The sequence below is a fragment of the Stegostoma tigrinum genome, chromosome 3 (assembly GCF_030684315.1).
Source record: "Stegostoma tigrinum isolate sSteTig4 chromosome 3, sSteTig4.hap1, whole genome shotgun sequence".
In the NCBI taxonomy this organism is placed as follows: domain Eukaryota; kingdom Metazoa; phylum Chordata; class Chondrichthyes; order Orectolobiformes; family Stegostomatidae; genus Stegostoma; species Stegostoma tigrinum.
In genome coordinates this window covers 79,962,232-79,979,913 of record NC_081356.1, presented here as the reverse complement: position 1 = coordinate 79,979,913, position 17,682 = coordinate 79,962,232, and the positions used below count along the sequence as shown (strand labels likewise).

The 17,682-nt window shown below is 38.5% G+C and overlaps 1 protein-coding gene across 2 annotated transcripts in view; it reads left to right on the top strand.

The window, feature by feature from the left end:
- wdr36 (WD repeat domain 36) overlaps nt 1-17,682 on the top strand; it is an 88,553-nt gene that overhangs the window by 46,060 nt on the left and 24,811 nt on the right. For both annotated transcript variants that reach the window (XM_048527856.2, XM_059644698.1), the window contains exons 11-15: nt 230-313; nt 1,591-1,745; nt 9,371-9,485; nt 11,345-11,510; nt 13,418-13,526. In XM_048527856.2, the coding sequence (XP_048383813.2) occupies nt 230-313; nt 1,591-1,745; nt 9,371-9,485; nt 11,345-11,510; nt 13,418-13,526 (629 nt within the window). The remainder of the gene's footprint in view (nt 1-229; nt 314-1,590; nt 1,746-9,370; nt 9,486-11,344; nt 11,511-13,417; nt 13,527-17,682) is intronic.

The following is a 17,682-nucleotide window of genomic DNA, read 5'->3' as shown; positions in this document are numbered from 1 at the left end:
CAAAGACCTTCACAGAAGTCAACAACGCTCTCATTGATCAGAGAATGGCACAAAAAACACAAGTTAAATAATGGAAGGAAGAATGGCTTATTACAGCAGAATAATAAATACATATGCTTATTTGATTAATTAAATATAATACCTAAAATTGTACTCCTTACTCCTTTCTTTAGAAGTATGTACAAAAGTGGTGTTTCTGTAATCAGGTGTGTATATTTTTTGTTTCAAGGTTCAATTAATAAAAAGAAGTCAAAAAAGAAAGGTTTGCGATATGACACCAGGAAGCTACCACCTATTACTACATTTGCTTCAGGTAATGGTATATCTGCGCCAATTCTACTTTTCCACTTTAGAATTAGATTGTAGATGATAGTGTCAGAGCTGAAGTAAGTTCTGTCCATTGTAGTTGATTTTGCAGAAATTTTGCCTGAATGCTTGAAAATTACCTTCAACAAAGATGTGACATTCAGTGGCTTCCCATTAAATCCAGAGAATGCAGCTCAAGTATTGCTGGTAGAATGTCTCTAGCACTCTTGTGTGTCACTGATTGTACAGTTCAGACTCACTACAGTAATCATTATCTTATAGCCTCTCTCAGTTCTGAAGAAGTGTCGTGTAGACTCTTCAGTTGCCACCAGAATCTGCTACATTTCTCCACCACTTTCTGATTTTAAATATGAGCACCAGTATCTTTGACAGCTGACTCTATTTGAGCCCATTCATTCAGCCCATCAAGTTCCCTCTGCCATTCAGTGAGATCATGGCTTGTCTTAACCCTAAAATCCACTTTTCCTCCCTTTTTTACCAATAACCCTTGATTCCATTACTGATTAAGCGCCTCTACTTTTCATGTCAAAGTGTGCAAGTTCACAATTTACCACATTATTTTCCATCTGTCAAGTTTTTTGCCCACTCATTTAACCTATGTACATTCTTCTAAAAGCTTTCTAAACATTCTTCAGTACTTTCCCTCCCACTTATTTTTTGTCTTATGAAAACTTGGCTACAGTACATTTACAGTCCTCATCCTGGGCATACGTGATATATTGTAAATAATAGTGGCCCCAAAACACATCTGTGGCACTCCACTCGTTAAAGGTTGCTCGTCTGAAAATGCCCATTTATCTAAACACTCTGTCTTCAATGTAATGCCATGAGTATATACTGCCTCTAAGACCGTGGGCTCTTATTAAGTAATCTGATAGTAATGATAATGTGTGGTACCTTAGTAAACACCTCCTGAAAATCCAAATATATTAGATCCACTATTTCCTCTTTATCCAGCTTGCTTTTAAAGAACTCTAGTAAACTTATCAAGCATTATTTCCCCCTCACAAAGCCATGCTGACTGTGAATCACAAAATTGTTACTGTGCAGAAAGAGTGCAATCAGACAGTTGTGCCTGCACTGGTTCTATTATCTGGTGCCAATCTCCTGCGTTTTCACCATAATTTAAATATTTGAATATTTTAATATTTGTTTAAACTTAAATATAGATTTATGTTCTAATTTATCCCCATGTATTTGTTGCTGCGAATGTTTCTGTTTCTTCATGTTGGTGATGAATCTACTTTTGATTTGTTATGGTAGAAACAGCGCGTCAGAGTTATTGGGATGGAATTGTAGCCTGCCATCAAGGGTATCTAATTAGCACAACGTGGAATTACCAGAAAACCTCTATGGGAGCACACAAATTTGACCCTAGACCATTTCTTAACAATTGTACGCTGGATGTATATTCCATGGTACGTACGTATGCTCTGTTGGAACAGCTCGTTAGCTTATACAGTTACTGCATTATGTTTCTATGCGGTTTTGGAGTAGATCGGTAGCTGGGGTTGCGGGTGTTGAGGTTGGTTGGTTCGTTGAGCTGGTTTGTTGTTCCGCAGGCATTTTGTTACCATGCTGGGTAACATCTTTAGTGCTGCACTGAGGTATGCATGTGGTAACAAAATGTCTGTGGAACAACAAACCAGCTCAGCGAGCCAACCAACCTCAATATGTTTCTATGCGTTTATCTGTAGAAAATATGAAAACAGTCAGAATTTATTGATAAGGCATTTCTCCTCTGCACAATAGGCTTAAGCTGTCCAGCCCTGAACTAAAGAGACCCGAATGATTGAGGCAATAATACTTTTGACTGCACAATTTGTTTTATTCCTCTTTCACACAACTGGATACATTTTAATTTTGCTGGAATATGGTCTGTAGTAGTTGAACATCTCAACAATTGACCAGAACCAACATCTAGCTGACTGATAAGATGTCATAGCAAGGATGTTCACTTCCAGAATATGAAAAAATTTGGAATTGAATGAACTGCGTGCTGTTGTTTTGGCAGTCTGTATTCCAAGAAAGACTCGTGGGCACCATGAGGGTTTGTAAGCATTAACAGGAACTTAAGGCAGTCTTACTGCTGGTATCACCCAGCATTGTGCAGGATCTGCATTTCTATTGGGACTGTTCAGATCTCTAACCAAAATGTGACTGAATGGTGAAGACGGCTCAAGAGGACTCTTTGCTCAATTGTTTAATGGTCAGCTTAAAAAAAAATTTTAAAATGCTTACCACTTGAATGTTCAATGAGTGCAAATATGTACTTTCAAAATGTGAACAAATTTTAGATGTTATGTTTCAGCCCTTGCTCTGGTTGTACACTCCCTCCTCAATTTATAAAGTTCTGGGTTCAAACCATGCTTCAGAACTTGAGCATGTAATCTCAGTGACTTTTCAGTGCAGTAGGAGTAGCTGCGTTGTCAGAAATGTTGTCTTTTTCAATGATACAACTGTCTGAAAGGCCATATATAATGTATATTGCGAAGTTGGGGAGAGTATTAGTGGATTGGGAGACAGGTCATTAGAATTTGATGTTTGTAAAATGATGGGGGTTGTAGGTGGGAAGGTAGACGGTATGGTCACTTTAAAAGATCTGTTTCTTTAAGCTTGGTTGGAAAAAAAGCCCACAGGCCGCAGCAGATGCACAGAGTTCTTTAAATTGAAACATTGTGTCAAAAGGCTATACTTTCCATAGAATCCCTCCAGTGTGGAAACAGTTCCTTCGGCCCAACGAATCCACATCAACCCTCGGAGCATCCCACCCAGACCCATCTAATCTGTACATCCCTGAACACCGTGGGAAATTTAGCATGTCCAATCCACCTAGCCTGCACATCTTTGGTCATTGGGAGGCAATAGACCACCTGGAAGAAACCCATGCAGACACGGGGAGAATGTGCAAACTCCACACAGTTGCACAAGGGGAATTGAACCCGGGCCCCCTAGCGCTGTGAGGCAGCAGTGCTAACCACTGAGCCACCATGCTGCCCGTACTGTTAGTAGGCAAGTGGCATTTTACCTAGACAACAGGCTTTCAAATTTAACCAATTAATTGAAATCAGGCCGTAGATACTAAAATCCAATTAAATTTAAATCTGATGGTTTTGACAACCCAGGATCAATCCTGTTATAAGAAATTGATAGGTCGTGAAGGGTATAAAAGAAGAGGTTAATTGAAAATTTGGGTGAGAGTGAACTGCCATCTGAAGAGAACCTCATGAGCTCTCTCAAAAATCTGAGTCCTTGGAGTAAGTACCATCTAAATAAAAGTACTACAGACCTCTTGGCTAATATTTATGACACAAGAATTTGACGGAGAAAGTCGTTCCTGACTGGAGGACAGCAAAGAAGGCAAAGGACATTCCAGAAGACACATTCTGACTGTAATTTCAAGAGATTATGTCTTAATTCTTATTAATTTTATTTACACAAAAGTATCTTGTATCTACTGGAACAGCATACCGTTAGAATTGTGTTATTCAGAATAGTTAGTAGTTAATGGGGAATTGTTCAGTTTGTTAGTAGTTCTGTTACTTTAACTATTAGAGTTAGATAAATAAGTTGTTACTTGTTCGTTGTGGAGTGACTGTCAGGAGTTCATTTTATTTTGCCTCTCCTTTATAACTGATTGGGAGATGGAAGGTAGGTTATACCATTTTTCACATTTCCTTTACTAGATTACATGGTGAAGCAAACTTCTCCTGGGGGTTTCAGTTTTAATTATCAGAGAGGCGTTGACCTCTGCTTTGTAACACATTCTGTGGCAGAACCTGACGAGCTAGTCAACATTTAGTCCTCAGCCAACACCGCTAAAGTGTTTTAATTGATCATTTATCTCCTTTTGCTGATAGGTTGCATACTGTATCTCCCTACACTGTATTGATCATGCATTGAAAGCAATTTGTGAACGATTTTTTGTTTTGAAGGAAAGCTGCTAGAAACACGCAGCTCTTCCTATTTTACTCGTCTTAACATACAATCTGCAAATTTATTTAAGGAATAAAAATTTCATTACATGAAATAAATATCAATTTGCTACTGTATAACACTGCAATTATCATTAATATCTTCAGATATTAAGGATGTATCATTTTGGGTGGTATAAGTGTATCTAATTTGGCAATTTCCTCTCTAAATTACATCATTTTAGAACATTACAGCTTCAGTTATTTTTGAGTACTTATAAGAACTACTTATAAGAAATTTGAACAATATTATTTGAGCATGTCATTATATTGTCTGGAAGGCTGCAATTTTAAGGCAGGAAGCCAAGCAACCAAAAGATTGCAATTCTAATATGATATGATATTAAAGGAGAGGAGCAGTGATACATTGAGAACAAAGCCAAGAATTGTAGATTCAAGGTAATCATACAGGTGGAGACCATCCCACCCATTGAGTCCATTCCAGTTCTCATGAGCAAATCAGTAAGTTTCAGCGCCCCCCCCCCCCCAATCCCTGTAGTTCTCACGTGTCCATTGAATTTCCTTCTGAATTCATTGACTGCCATAACTTCCACTAGGAAGCTGTAGACAGACCGTTCCAGATTATTACCATTTGCTTTATAAAAATTTTCTTCCTTTTGTTTTCTCTGTACCCCTTGCCTGAACTGTTAAATCTGTGTCCCCTAGTCCTTGTACTGTTGACCAATGGGAACAATATTTTGTTTTATCTTGTCTAAACCTCGTGTTATAATTGTATGCATCTCTCTCAGATTTCCCTCAATTATCTTTGATCTAAGAACTACAAGCATCTTAGTCTGTAATCATACTGGTAAATCTTAAATACATCCTCATAGATCTTTGCACCCTTCTTAAAGTTAGTAACCTGAAATTAAAACATTTCCCTCAACATGGCCTAACTAGAGATTTGTAATGATTCAATGTAGCTGACCTGCTTTTGTACTCTACCCCTGTTTCTGAAGCCCATGCTGAGCTTGGTTAGCTCAGTTAGCTCCCTGGCTGCTTTATAATGCAGACTGATGCCAGCAGCATGGGTTCAATTCTTTACTAGCTGAGATCACCAAGAAAGTCTTACCTTCTTGACCTTGTCCCTTTTCTGAGACCAGGTGACTCTCAGGCTAAACTCATCACCAATCGTCTCCCTTACGAGAGTAGTCCTCTTTCACTATGGTGACTTACGAAGCCCAAGATCCCACATGCTTTGTTAACTACTTTCAATATGTCCTGTCACTTTCAAAGGTCTATGTACATGAACGTCCAGGTTCCACTGGACCTGAATTAGAGTTGTATGATGAATTATAATGAGCACTGCTGAAAATAGGCACTTTTTTAAATGAAGTTTTCATCTTCTGCTCATCAATTGATTGTCATTGAAATTCTTAGCATAACCTGTGATAAATAGAGCACATCAAAGCCACTTTTCAAGATGATAGCTACCCTGATTGCTACTCTGTCTGCCCCTTTAAGAATTTTTCTAAGCTTCTATGAGATCACTTCTTATTCTCTTAACCTTTAAAAATCACGAATCCAGATTCCTCAATCTCGCCACATGGGACACTCCCACCATCCCAGGTATCAAACTGGTGATCTTCTGCTGCCCTCCCTCTTTAGTAAATTTATCCTGCACCGAACAAAGAAACAGCACTGCACACTCCATGGTCTCACCATATTCTATACAAACGAAGCCATTCTTCTTTAATCTGTACTCAAATCCTCACTCATACCATTTGTCTTCTGATTTGCTTGCTGCCGTCTATATGCTGACTTTGTGTCTTATGAACCAAAGTACCTAGGTCTCATTGGACACAAACTTTGCAATCTCTCATCATTTTAAAAATGTACTCTGCACCTTCATTCATCTGACGAAGAAATTACTGTTGTGAACGCAGCCCAGTCCATCATGCAAACCAGCCTTCCATCCATTGCCTCTATATCTTTACTTCCTGCTGCCTCAGGAAAGCAGCCAACATAATCGAAGATCCCTCTCACCCCAGTTATAGTCTCTTCCAATCCCTTCCATCAGACAGGTTATTGGAATCTCAGAGAATAGATGTGAAATTTCTTGAACCCACAAATGTTTTTATAAAAATATGCTGTGAAGTACTTGCAGCTCAGATAAAATGATGAGGAGAAATTAAGGTATGACTACAGCAAGGGAAATTGAGGACCCCAGAAACAATGATAATTGATATGTCAAAGCCAAAGTTAAAGTGGCACTGGAAGATTAGAAGCTTAACCACACAGATCTAATGGAGGAAGAAAACTAGGAGATGTTTGCAAAAATGGGCAGCAGATCTTTCATTTAAACTAAGCATTTAGTTAAATTATGTGGAGCAGAAATCACGCAAGGAAAACACCATTAAAGAAATAGAGAAATTTTACTATCCAAAGATGATGTGGCTGTAAAGAAAACTGTTCACATTGTGATTAAAGCAAAAGTCTGGAATGTACACACATCAATCCTAAGAGGAAAAGATCAACCTTGGCATTGGATATCAGCCAAATCTTTTCGTGTCTTAAGGTGGAAAAACCGTTTTTAAAAAAAATGCTGAGAAATTAGTATGGTGAGTAGGAGGCACCAGATACTAAAAGTCCCTGTCAGCACTGTGGCTCAAAGAAGCCTCTTGGATACAGACAATTTCTTGCTATTAAAACTACCGTTTTTTTTATACAGTTGGTCACTTTCAGAAAGTATGCTAAAGTGGGGCACAGTCTCAGAAAAGCAAGAAATAATATCTGCACAGAGAGGCCTGTGAGTTAAAACAGTCTGCAGTAGAAGGAAAACCTTAAATTTTCTTGGGGAAATAGGTGATTCGGCCCTTAGGTTTGATAAGTTGATGTTCATCTTGTTGGCAAACTAGCGAATTTTAAGTTGGACACTGGGATGATCATCACTGTCAGATTGTGAGCCGTGGTTAAATAAACTGTCTGCAGCTGACAGCAGTACAAGTATGTGATCTGACGCTTAGCAATTAATATTGGGTAAGTCTAGGTATATCCCAAGCAGCTGTCTAATATGAGGAATGCCAGATAATGGAAAACTTGTATGTGTATCACAGTCAAGATTCTTACTCTTAAGTGGGAATGAATGTGTAATTTCAATCAATATAAAAAAAGTTAAATTAGCTAACGTAAAGGAACAGTTGGTTGACTGACTTCTAGTAGAAGATCTCATGGGACTCCCTAGACATGTGACGGAATGCAGACAGAAAATAGAAATCATTGAGATTAGCTACGTTATTGTAAGAAATTTGAACAATATTATCAACAAGGTGGAAACCTGTGACTGTACTAGTTTGGCAGGAATATTTTCTGTGGCGATAATACTGGAGAGAGTTCATTCTACAAGAATCAGCAAGGTTTGCAAGGGCACAGAAGCAGGAGCTAGCCAGTGAGTCATGTATCCCAGTTGTGTTAAACTGATATGGCTTTATTTAATCAGTCATTCAGAGTGCAGCACATCTTGATGAATAGTCACGATAGGTTCAAGTTTGATATTAGATGCTGACCTGCCATGGCAGAGCCTGTTGGTTTGAAGCAGAATATTTTATCAACTTATGTTTCTGGGAAGAATCCTCTCTAATAGTGACAGAGATCATGCCCAGCAAGAAGTAAATCTCAAGTAATAGAATTGGGGAAAGTAATGTTGTGATCAGAGATAATGGGAACTGCAGATGCTGGAAGATAAGTGTGCAGCTGGATGAACACAGCAGGCCAAGCAGCATCTCAGGAGCACAAAAGCTGACGTTTTGGGCCTAGTCTAGGCCCGAAATGTCAGCTTTTGTGCTCCTGAGATGCTGCTTGGCCTGCTGTGTTCATCCAGCTACATACTTTGTTATCTGGGGAAGGTAATATTTTGGTTTCACCAATAAAACAATTGTTGAGGGCAAATAGGAATATCAAACCCATCAACAAGTTGAAGTAAAGAGTGTATATAGTTTGGCGCACATCTCCAGACTGACTGAAAACAAAAATCTGCTGACACAGAATGAAGATATGGTGCATTTAATTCTATAGAAGGCTTCTAATGTCCCAACAATTCAAGGTACTAAAACGAATAAATTGCCTGTTTTGGAGATTGAGGATTCTGCAAAGTAAGAGTTGCTTATTTCAGCAAGGAAAGTATCCTCTCTGAAGGAAATCCAAGAGATTAAAGGTCCTCCAGTTTAAAGAGACCTACAAGCTCCAGACTGTGAAGGAAGGTGTTGAATTCCAAGTTCAAAGAGAATACATTTCATTTGAGTTGTGAAACCTCCAGATTGCCTGAGTTGTTAAGCTAGAGTCTTTGGAAGATTTCCCCTCTTTTCATTGAGTCTAGAACTAAGGGCACAGTTTTAAAATTAAGGGTTGCCCTTTTAGGACATAGATCAAAAAAATTTTTTAATGATTATGTGACTTTGGAAATCTCTGCCTCAGAAGCAAGGTGATTGAATATATTTCAGATGGAGGTAGATTACTTTTTGTATGAGGGAGTCAAAGATTGTTGAAGTACATGGGAAAGTCAACTTTAAAAGGCAAACAGAGTAGCCATGCAATTCTGTGCAAGATTTTTCTCTCAAAAGCCTATGTTTCACATTACCAGATGTTCTTCTATTCTCTCCTTTAGTAAGGATTGCACTAGTTTTCCTACACTAATGGTAAGCAGACCGACCAGTAATTCCCTGGACATGTTTCATCACCCTATCTAATATAGGGAATTAGAATAACTAATCACTAATAGTCTGCCACTACATTTTTTTCGAACCACTCACCTGAAGACAGTGAAGAAAAACGGCATAAAAAGAATGAAGGAGATGGTGTATGTAATGTTGTTTAGGAAAGAAATTTATTGATGCTCAAGGAAGTTCAAAAGTAAAAATAATAACATTGAAGGAAGATAAAGAAAACAGAAATAATAATAACACAACTGAAATCAAAGTCAAATGCTTCCATGGTTCATGCCCAAAAGGCAATGATGAAAGTCATTCTTTTAATTTCTTTATTGCTTTTTGCAAATGCAGTATATCTTATGGTTGAATTGAAACATTTAAAAAATTATCAGTACTTGTATATTAATTTTGTTGCATTCTTAGGCTGTGGATATTACATCTTGCGGAAATTTTGCTGTTGTTGGCCTTTCTTCAGGCCGTGTGGATGTATATAACTTGCAGTCGGGCATCCACAGAGGACAGTATGGTAAAGAAAAGGGTAAGTATAAAGAGAAGATAATGATTGGAAACATTTGTTTGCTTTAATTGTCTTTTGCACAGACAAATGGATGCAAAAATTGAAGTGGATTGTTAAGTGTCGCCCAAAATGCTTTTTATTCTCCTCAATGTGGGAACATCATGTTGTTAGATCAAATTACATGACCACGTAATGCAAAATATTTGACAACTGATCATTTTTGACATGAGCTACTATAGAAGTTTATTCAAATCAAAAGCACTGCCCACATAAACGGCTTGTTTTCTCTCTATCTTTTGTAATCTATGTTCACTTAAAATTTTGAAAATGATCAGAGCAAAGCACCTTCACACCAGAATTAGAAAATGAACCTTCTCTGGATTAGCTTCAATGCTAGTAATCTTCCTTTAGACAAGATGGCAAAACTATTCATAGTAATCAGCTGACTAGTCCTACTAACAAACAAACCAAAGAAACCTGCAGCACAGGAACAGGCCCTTCACCTCTCTAAGCCTGCGCTGATCAAGATCCTCTGTCTAACCTGTCATCTATTTTCTAACAATCTCTGTCCATTTGCTCCCTGCCCATCCATGTACCTGTCCAAATATATCTTAAAAGACGCTAACGTGTCTGCGTCTATCACCTCCGCTGGCAACGCGTTCCAGGCACCCACCACCCTCTGTGTAAATAACTTTCCACGCATATCCCCTTAAACTTTCCTCCTCTCACTTTGAACTCATGACCCCTAGTAATTGAGTCCCCCACTCTGGGAAAAGGCTTTTTGCTATCCACCTTGTCTATACCCCTCATGATTTTGCAGACCTCAGTCAGGTCCCCCCTCAATCTCCGTCTTTCTAATGAAAATAATCCTCATCTATTCAACCTCTTCATAGCTAGCACTAATGTGACCTTGCATAGTTTAAGCAAGAATTCCATATTTTTTCTCTTTGAAAATAATAGCTGATGTCCAATTGCCTTCTCTATTATCCGCTGAACTTGGATTTTTTGCTTTGGGATTTGTGCACAGGGATCCCTAAATCCGTCTGTAGCTTTCTATAGACTGTCTCATTTGCATAATATTTAGCTCTTGTATTGTTTTGACAAACCTTGTATTTTCCCACGCTATATCTCATCTGGCAAGTTTTCTTCCACTCATTTAATATTTATCCTGCAGACTCTTTTTGTCAAGATGAGTCGTCTTGTGTATTTCCAGACTGCTGGATAGTTCAACTTTCAGCATCACAATAAAACAAATCTTTTCCCTATCAGTTTTAATACACAAGACTTACTGCTCTGGTCTACTGGTAAAAAAGGTAAGTTAATTGCTGTTTCAGGGTAAACCTGGGGATCCTGTTGATGTAGCTGCGTTAATATACAACCACATGGAGCATTCATTTATTGAGCTAGGGTGAACATTCTAGGCAAAATTAAGCCTACATTTACCTTGCATTTTATTGTAGTGTCCTAAAGTGCTTCAGTACTTTATTTGAAATGACCTGGTGTATTGGCTATGGTTATTTTGTGATGATCTAACCCTTCCTCTTCCCTGTTCCAATTAATTTGATAACTGATTTATTTCTGGTGGTGTTCACTGAGGAAGGAACTTCGACCCAGAAATGGCATAGGCTCATGTGGCCTTGGTTTAAATTCTCATCCAGAGGACTGTACGTTCAGCAATGTAGTAGCCCCTCATGCTGCTTTGGCTATTTTAGATGATAGTCATACAGCATGGAAACAGACCCATCGGTCCATACTAACCAGGTTTCCCAAACTAGATTAGACCCATTTGCACTTGAAAGTTGTTTCAACTTAAGTAATTGAATACAGAGTATTTTAGTTTTATTCAAATGCTAACATGACTATTCACTTAATTTCCTAAGCCCATGAAGGCCAGATCCGAGGGGTTGCTGTTGATGGACTGAATCAGCTCACAATTACTGCTGGTGGGGATAAAATGATCAAATTTTGGAAGTTTAAATCAAAGGAATTGATTTACACAACTACACTAGATGCATCGCCAACTAGCATTTTGCTACATAGAAACAGGTGAGAAATATTTTAAAGTATTCTCGTTTTGAAGTCCAGTTATTTACCCATGCTGCTTGGAACTGATTTTTACGTCATCTTAACTTACCTGTCCAAGTGCCGTGGGCAGAAATATCTCAAAATGGAAAAGTAATATTGAACATAGCCTTCAATTATTTATAATTGTTATAAGGGCATGTCCCAAAAAGAAGAATAAAATACTTTTGGTTGATCTCTGTTGGAATTATCGATCCTATACTTTTCTTATATGTGCATCTATTATCTGAACAGCAGTTATGCACATATCATAAATTGTTGCTATTCATGTTCCTGATGGTAGTGTGCAATGACCACCTGTTCTGGAAAGTCCAGAGACCCCACTGATTGGTGTAAAATATGATAAAAGGCATTAATACCCATGGCATAGTTTAAGCAAGTAGGATAGTAGTAGAGTCTGTTGCCATTATGTGCATCAGTATTGGACAGTTTCAGGTCATTACAGAGCCACCTGGGAAAACAAAAGTGGGTTGAGGCTCAGACTTAAAGATCTTTTTGATTCTCTGAGGCAGTTGTCTCACTTGTCATTGTTCCTTTGAGGCTGGCACGGTGGCACAGGTGGTTAGCACTGCTGCCTCACAGCACCAGGGACCCAGGTTCGATCCTAGCCTTGGGTGTTAGTCTGCGTGGCATTTGCACGTTATCCCCATGTCTGCATGGGGGAATGGATCTGGGTGAGATGCACTGAGGTTTGGTGTGGGCTTGTTGGGCCAAAGGGCCTGTTTCCACACTAGGGATTCTATGATTCTATGAATTCTAAAATCCTTTATCCCACCGGCATAGTTGCTGTATGTGCATTAGCACAACTTCCATTACGCAAACACTGATTGCTAAATGTAGAGCCTATGCAAGCCATTCAGCCCATCATCTGCTCATTTATTTAGTGAGATCTTATCTGAGTTGATGATCCTGAATTCCATTTTCCTACCTTTTCTCCATGCATCTTGATTTCCTTACTGATTATTTTAATTTCTTTACTGTCTAACTCAGCCTTAGGTAATCTCATCTGAAGAATGATGTTCTGGCCATGATTCACAATTTGCCATACTGATTTCTGGGATAGCAGGCTTGACACACACAAAGAAATGAATCACTTTGGATTAGCTTAACTGGAATTTAGAAGAATGAGGGAAAGAGTCTCATAGGAGCTTAAATTCTAACCGGAGTAGATGGTTTGAATGCAGGAAGGATGTTCCCAGTGACCAAGGAGTCTAGAACCAGGGCTCATAGTTTAAGGAGCATTTATGGCCATCTGAAAAATCCTGCCAATGGAGTGTCTTTCTTTCTTACAATGTTCTTTTATGTACTAATAACTTTGTTCATTAAAATTAGTGTTATTCTATGAATAAATACTGGGTCAATATTTCATTGAAAGAAAAGTCTTCCAACTAAATATTTTGAATATTTTATTTTCATAATTAATTATTAGGTTATTATTATTTTTAAAAGAATTAAATTATAAGTCAAGGTCTGTCATTGACAAAACCTAAAGAGACAATTTGGAATTTATTTTCCTCATCTTGTCTTGATACAAAACATCTTCAAGACTCCTTAAAAGCCATTTATTACCCTGAATTTACACTGTGTATTTTTAAAGTGCACTTTTCAATCTTTTGGTTCAATTTGGAGTTGCAGGATAATGAGTCTATTTAATTACGGTATTTTGCTGTTCGATGCTTCACATGGTGACCTTAGATGTATATTAGTGGACAAAAATTTACAAATAATGTTTGAGTGAAGCCGTAACATCTCATTCCAAATATGCTTTGTATTGTGCATTTTAAGATGTCTAGATTTCAGTGTGGCACTACGTTTTACTATTTTCACAAATTGTCCTTCAGAAATTAATATATCTGTATCCTTTTCACCAGTGGCATGTTGGCTGTTGCTTTGGACGATTTCAGGATAGTGGTTCTTGATAGTGAAACAAGAAAGTTTGTGAGAAGATTCACTGGACATCAGAATCAAATAAATGATATGGTATGATATTTTGTACAAGAAATGTTATGATTCTTCAATAATGAAACAATATTTTCCACCACTTTTGGGAGCCTCTTTCACTTCTTGAGATATTTCAGTTTTATTTACCCAGCAAATGCTGAATTTAAATATGATACTGTGTCAGTGGACAGTAGGTAGACTAATGATTGAGTAGATGTAGATGAATGCTGGAGCTGGAGCTTATTGCAGACAAAGCTTGTGCAGTGTAAAGACACCCTTATGATTTATTGTTTCTGGATTGCTCTTAGTAAAGCAGCAGCAAGGTTTAGTAACAGAAATGCCTACTTTTACATTTTTAAAATTGAGCCAGTGTTGGATGCCTAAAATTAATGGATAATACTTTAAAGTATTAATAAAGTGATGCATGGTCACTGTTCCATTTGGTTGCTACTTGATCTCATTCCTTGTAAGTCTGTGTTGGAGTGGGCCTACAGTGTTTCCTCATAAGCGGTAATGGATTACACTGGACTATTCTTGTGTTTTCTGACATCGGAGGTTGAGTGAAAGGAACAGACACTCAATTAAGTGTTTGAACTGTACCACAGGTGCTGGCTCAATTTTATCTACCTTGGTGGGCATAGTGACTGCAAACAGCATTTTACCTCTTGTTAACACCGGCAATGTACCCAGCATTAATTTGAAAGAGCACAGAGGATTGTGTACCAATTAGAGGGACAAAGGTTTGGGAGTGGGGAAATCTAGCCTTGCAAAGCAAAGGATATGGCAGCATGACATAGAATGACTGCTGCAAAAATGTCAAAAGAGGAAAAAATAGTAAAAAGGCAAAATTAATCGCTCTTAATAATTGTATGCATATAGTATTTGAAACAAAATAAATGAATTAATGATAGATAGATAGCTCCTGCTTCTGTAACTGGATCCTCAACTTCCTGACCCATCATTGTAAGCAGACTCTTAAACAACAAGACAAAATTTAGGCAGGAGATCGAATGTTTAGTGGCATGGCGTACAGACAAAAATCTATCCATTAACGTTAGCAAAACGAATGAGCTGGTCATTGACTTGAGGAACTGGAGTGGAGGGCATGCCCTAGTCTGCATCAATGGTGCTGAGGTGGAGATGTTTGATAGCAAAAAGTTCCTAGAAGTGAATAGCACCAACAACCTATCCCTGGTCCACCCACGTTAACGTGATGGTCAAGAAAGCACAGCAATGCATTTACTTAATCAGGAAGCTAAGGAAATTCAGCATATCTACAGGAACTTTTAACAACTTTTATAAATGCACCATAGAAAGCATCCTGCTTGGATGCTTCACAGCATGGTATATCAATTGCTTTTCCCAAAACCGCAAGAAACTAGAGTTGTGACGACAGCTTAGTCCATCACCCAAACCAGCCTTCTGCCCATTGACTCTATTTTTGATTCCCACTGCCTCAGGAAAGCAACCAACACAATCAAAAACCACTCCCACTTTGGCTATAAGCTCTTCTACCCTTTTCTTGGGCAGAAGAAATAAAAACTTGAATACACATACAAGTACATTCAAGAATGGCTCCTGGGCTGTTATCAGACCATTGAACAGACCTCTCAAATGTTAATTCTGATCTCTGTTTGTGTACCTTTTCTGCTGCTGTAAAACTGTTTTCTGCACTCTGTCCTGCTATCTAGATGCAGTATGTATGGTATGGTCTGCCTGTATAGCATGCAAAACAACTCTCTTCATTATATCTTGGTACATGCAACAACAATAAATCAATCAACAAGTGGGGAAAAATCTTGCCTGATAGAATATAATTTGAGAAAGTGAGAGTTATGCACTTTAAAAAGCAGAATAGAGGAGCTTAATATTATGTAAATGGACAAAGTTTGCAGAAAGCTGCAGCGCAGAGGTAGCGGAGGCAATGGTCTAATGGTATTATCACTGGACTGTTAATCTAGAGGCCAAGGTAATGGGTTTCCCAGGGACCTAGGTTCACATCCTGCCGTAGCAGTTGGTAGAATTTGAATTCAATAAAAAAACCCCTGGAATTAAGACTAATGATGACCATGAATCTGTTGTCTATTAACAGAAAAACCCATCTGGTTCTTAATGTCCTTTATAGAATTGCCACCCTTATGGGATCCAACCTATATGTGACTCCAGATCTGTAGCACTGGGTGACTAAAGTTTTGGAGAAGACTTATAGTTTGGTTTGTGGATGAGGATGTTGATTTGTTTGTTGAGCTGTTTCTTTGGTTTGCAGATAATTTGTCACCATACTAGGTAACATCATCGGTGTGCCTTCAATGAAGCCTTGTTGGTCTGTCCCGCTTGTTACTTATGTGGCGGTTGGCCTCCTTTCCAGTTCTGCTTCATGATGCTTGGTATATGGGGTCTATTTCCACATGTTTATTGATGGAGTTCTGGGTTGAGTACCAGGCCTCTAGGAATTCCTGTGCATGTCTTTGGTTGGCTTGTCCTAGGTTGGTTACATGGTCACAATCGAATTGGTGGCCGCCTTTGGAACAAAAGTGATAGTCGGCCGTGTCTTTTGGTAGCTAGTTGGTGCTCGTATACCATGATAGCTAGTTTTCTCCCAGTCTGTCTGATGTAGGGCTTGTGATAGTCCTTACGTGAGATTTTATATATCATATTGGTCTTATTAATTTTGGGTGTGGGATCCTTTGTTCTTATCAGAAGTTGCCGTAGTGTAGCTGTGGGTTTCTGTGCTACCATGATTCTTTGTGGTCATAGTAGTCTGGTCATCTCTGATACATTTTTGATATATGGCAGGGTAAAATTGGGGAAGTTTTGCTAAAACTACACAAGGCACAAGTCAGATCACAGCTGCACAACTATGATCAGTTTCAGTCCCCTTTTTTTAGAACAAACTACCTGGTATTGGAGGCAGTCTGGGGAATGTTCACTAAGTAGTTCTTGGCTATTGTCTTAGGAGAGGTTGAATAGTTTGGACCTGTACTCAATGTAACTTAGAAGGATGAGAGGCAACCTTATTGAAACATACAAAATTCTTAAAAGGCTTTACTGGAGAAATGCAGAGAGGTTGTTTGACCTTGTGGGAGAATCTATGACTTAGTGGGCATAATCTCAGAGTATGGGGTTGCCCAGTTAGCGCAGAGATTAGGAGGAATGTCTTCTCTGTTGGTCATAAATTTGTGGAATTCTTTGTCACAAAGGGCGATTGAGGCTGGGTCATTGAGTATGTTCAAGGCTGAGGTACGAAGTTTTGATCAGTAAGGGAATCGAAGGTTATTGAGGAAAAAGCAGAGGAGTGGAGTTGAGGATTGTCACATTATCCATGATCACGCTGTATGGATAGGCAGACTTGATGGTTTAAGTGGGTTTTTTCCTGCTCCATCATCTTATGGTATTGTGGCTGGATGTTCAAAACAGTAATTATCAATTAATTGATTAAAAATGCCTGCTTTAGCACTAAGCAAATTCGAACTTGGAAGTTAGTGTTTGGCAATGTAGTAGGCTCCCAGCTGTCATTTAAGGGTGCAACTCCTGAAGGCTGATGAAACTAAAAAGGCAAAGTGAAGTTTTAAATACTAAACCTTTTTTGTTAAGAGTGAACTTCTAGAATGCACAAATACTGAGGCTGTTGCCACAGTGAAACAACCACCCTCCTTGGTTTCCAACCTTGTTTACCCATAAAATTTCTTTGCACGCGAAAGAGCAACATGCCAGTACATTGCGTCAGTTAGTTGCCCAAAAGTCAAAACCCGCAATATTCAAAATGAATAGAACCAAAGCAGTATGACAACACCTTCTCATTGTAGCAATAATCTCAAGATTTGAATTAAACTCCCAAGAAATATTATTGAATCCCCTTACATCTCGCATCATCCCATAGACGATGGTTTTATTTTAGTAACATTTGGTATTTGGTAACTACTAAAGGCAACCTGTCTCTCCTGATCCCTTTCAGAATTCTGAGGGTACTATTCTCCCTGAGATACTGCTCTACTATTCAAACAAATTTCCTTGCAAACACAGGAGATGCAATGCAAACTGTGCTTTCTGGTGAAACAGTAATGTACTTTCTCCAACTTGATATAGTTTATTTGCTGCCACAGTATATCTGTGTTGTGAGAGGGGTCTTGTGTGAATATCTTTGTTGGACTACAAGCATGATTCTGAGCTTCCAGTTGCATGCCACTTTAATTTT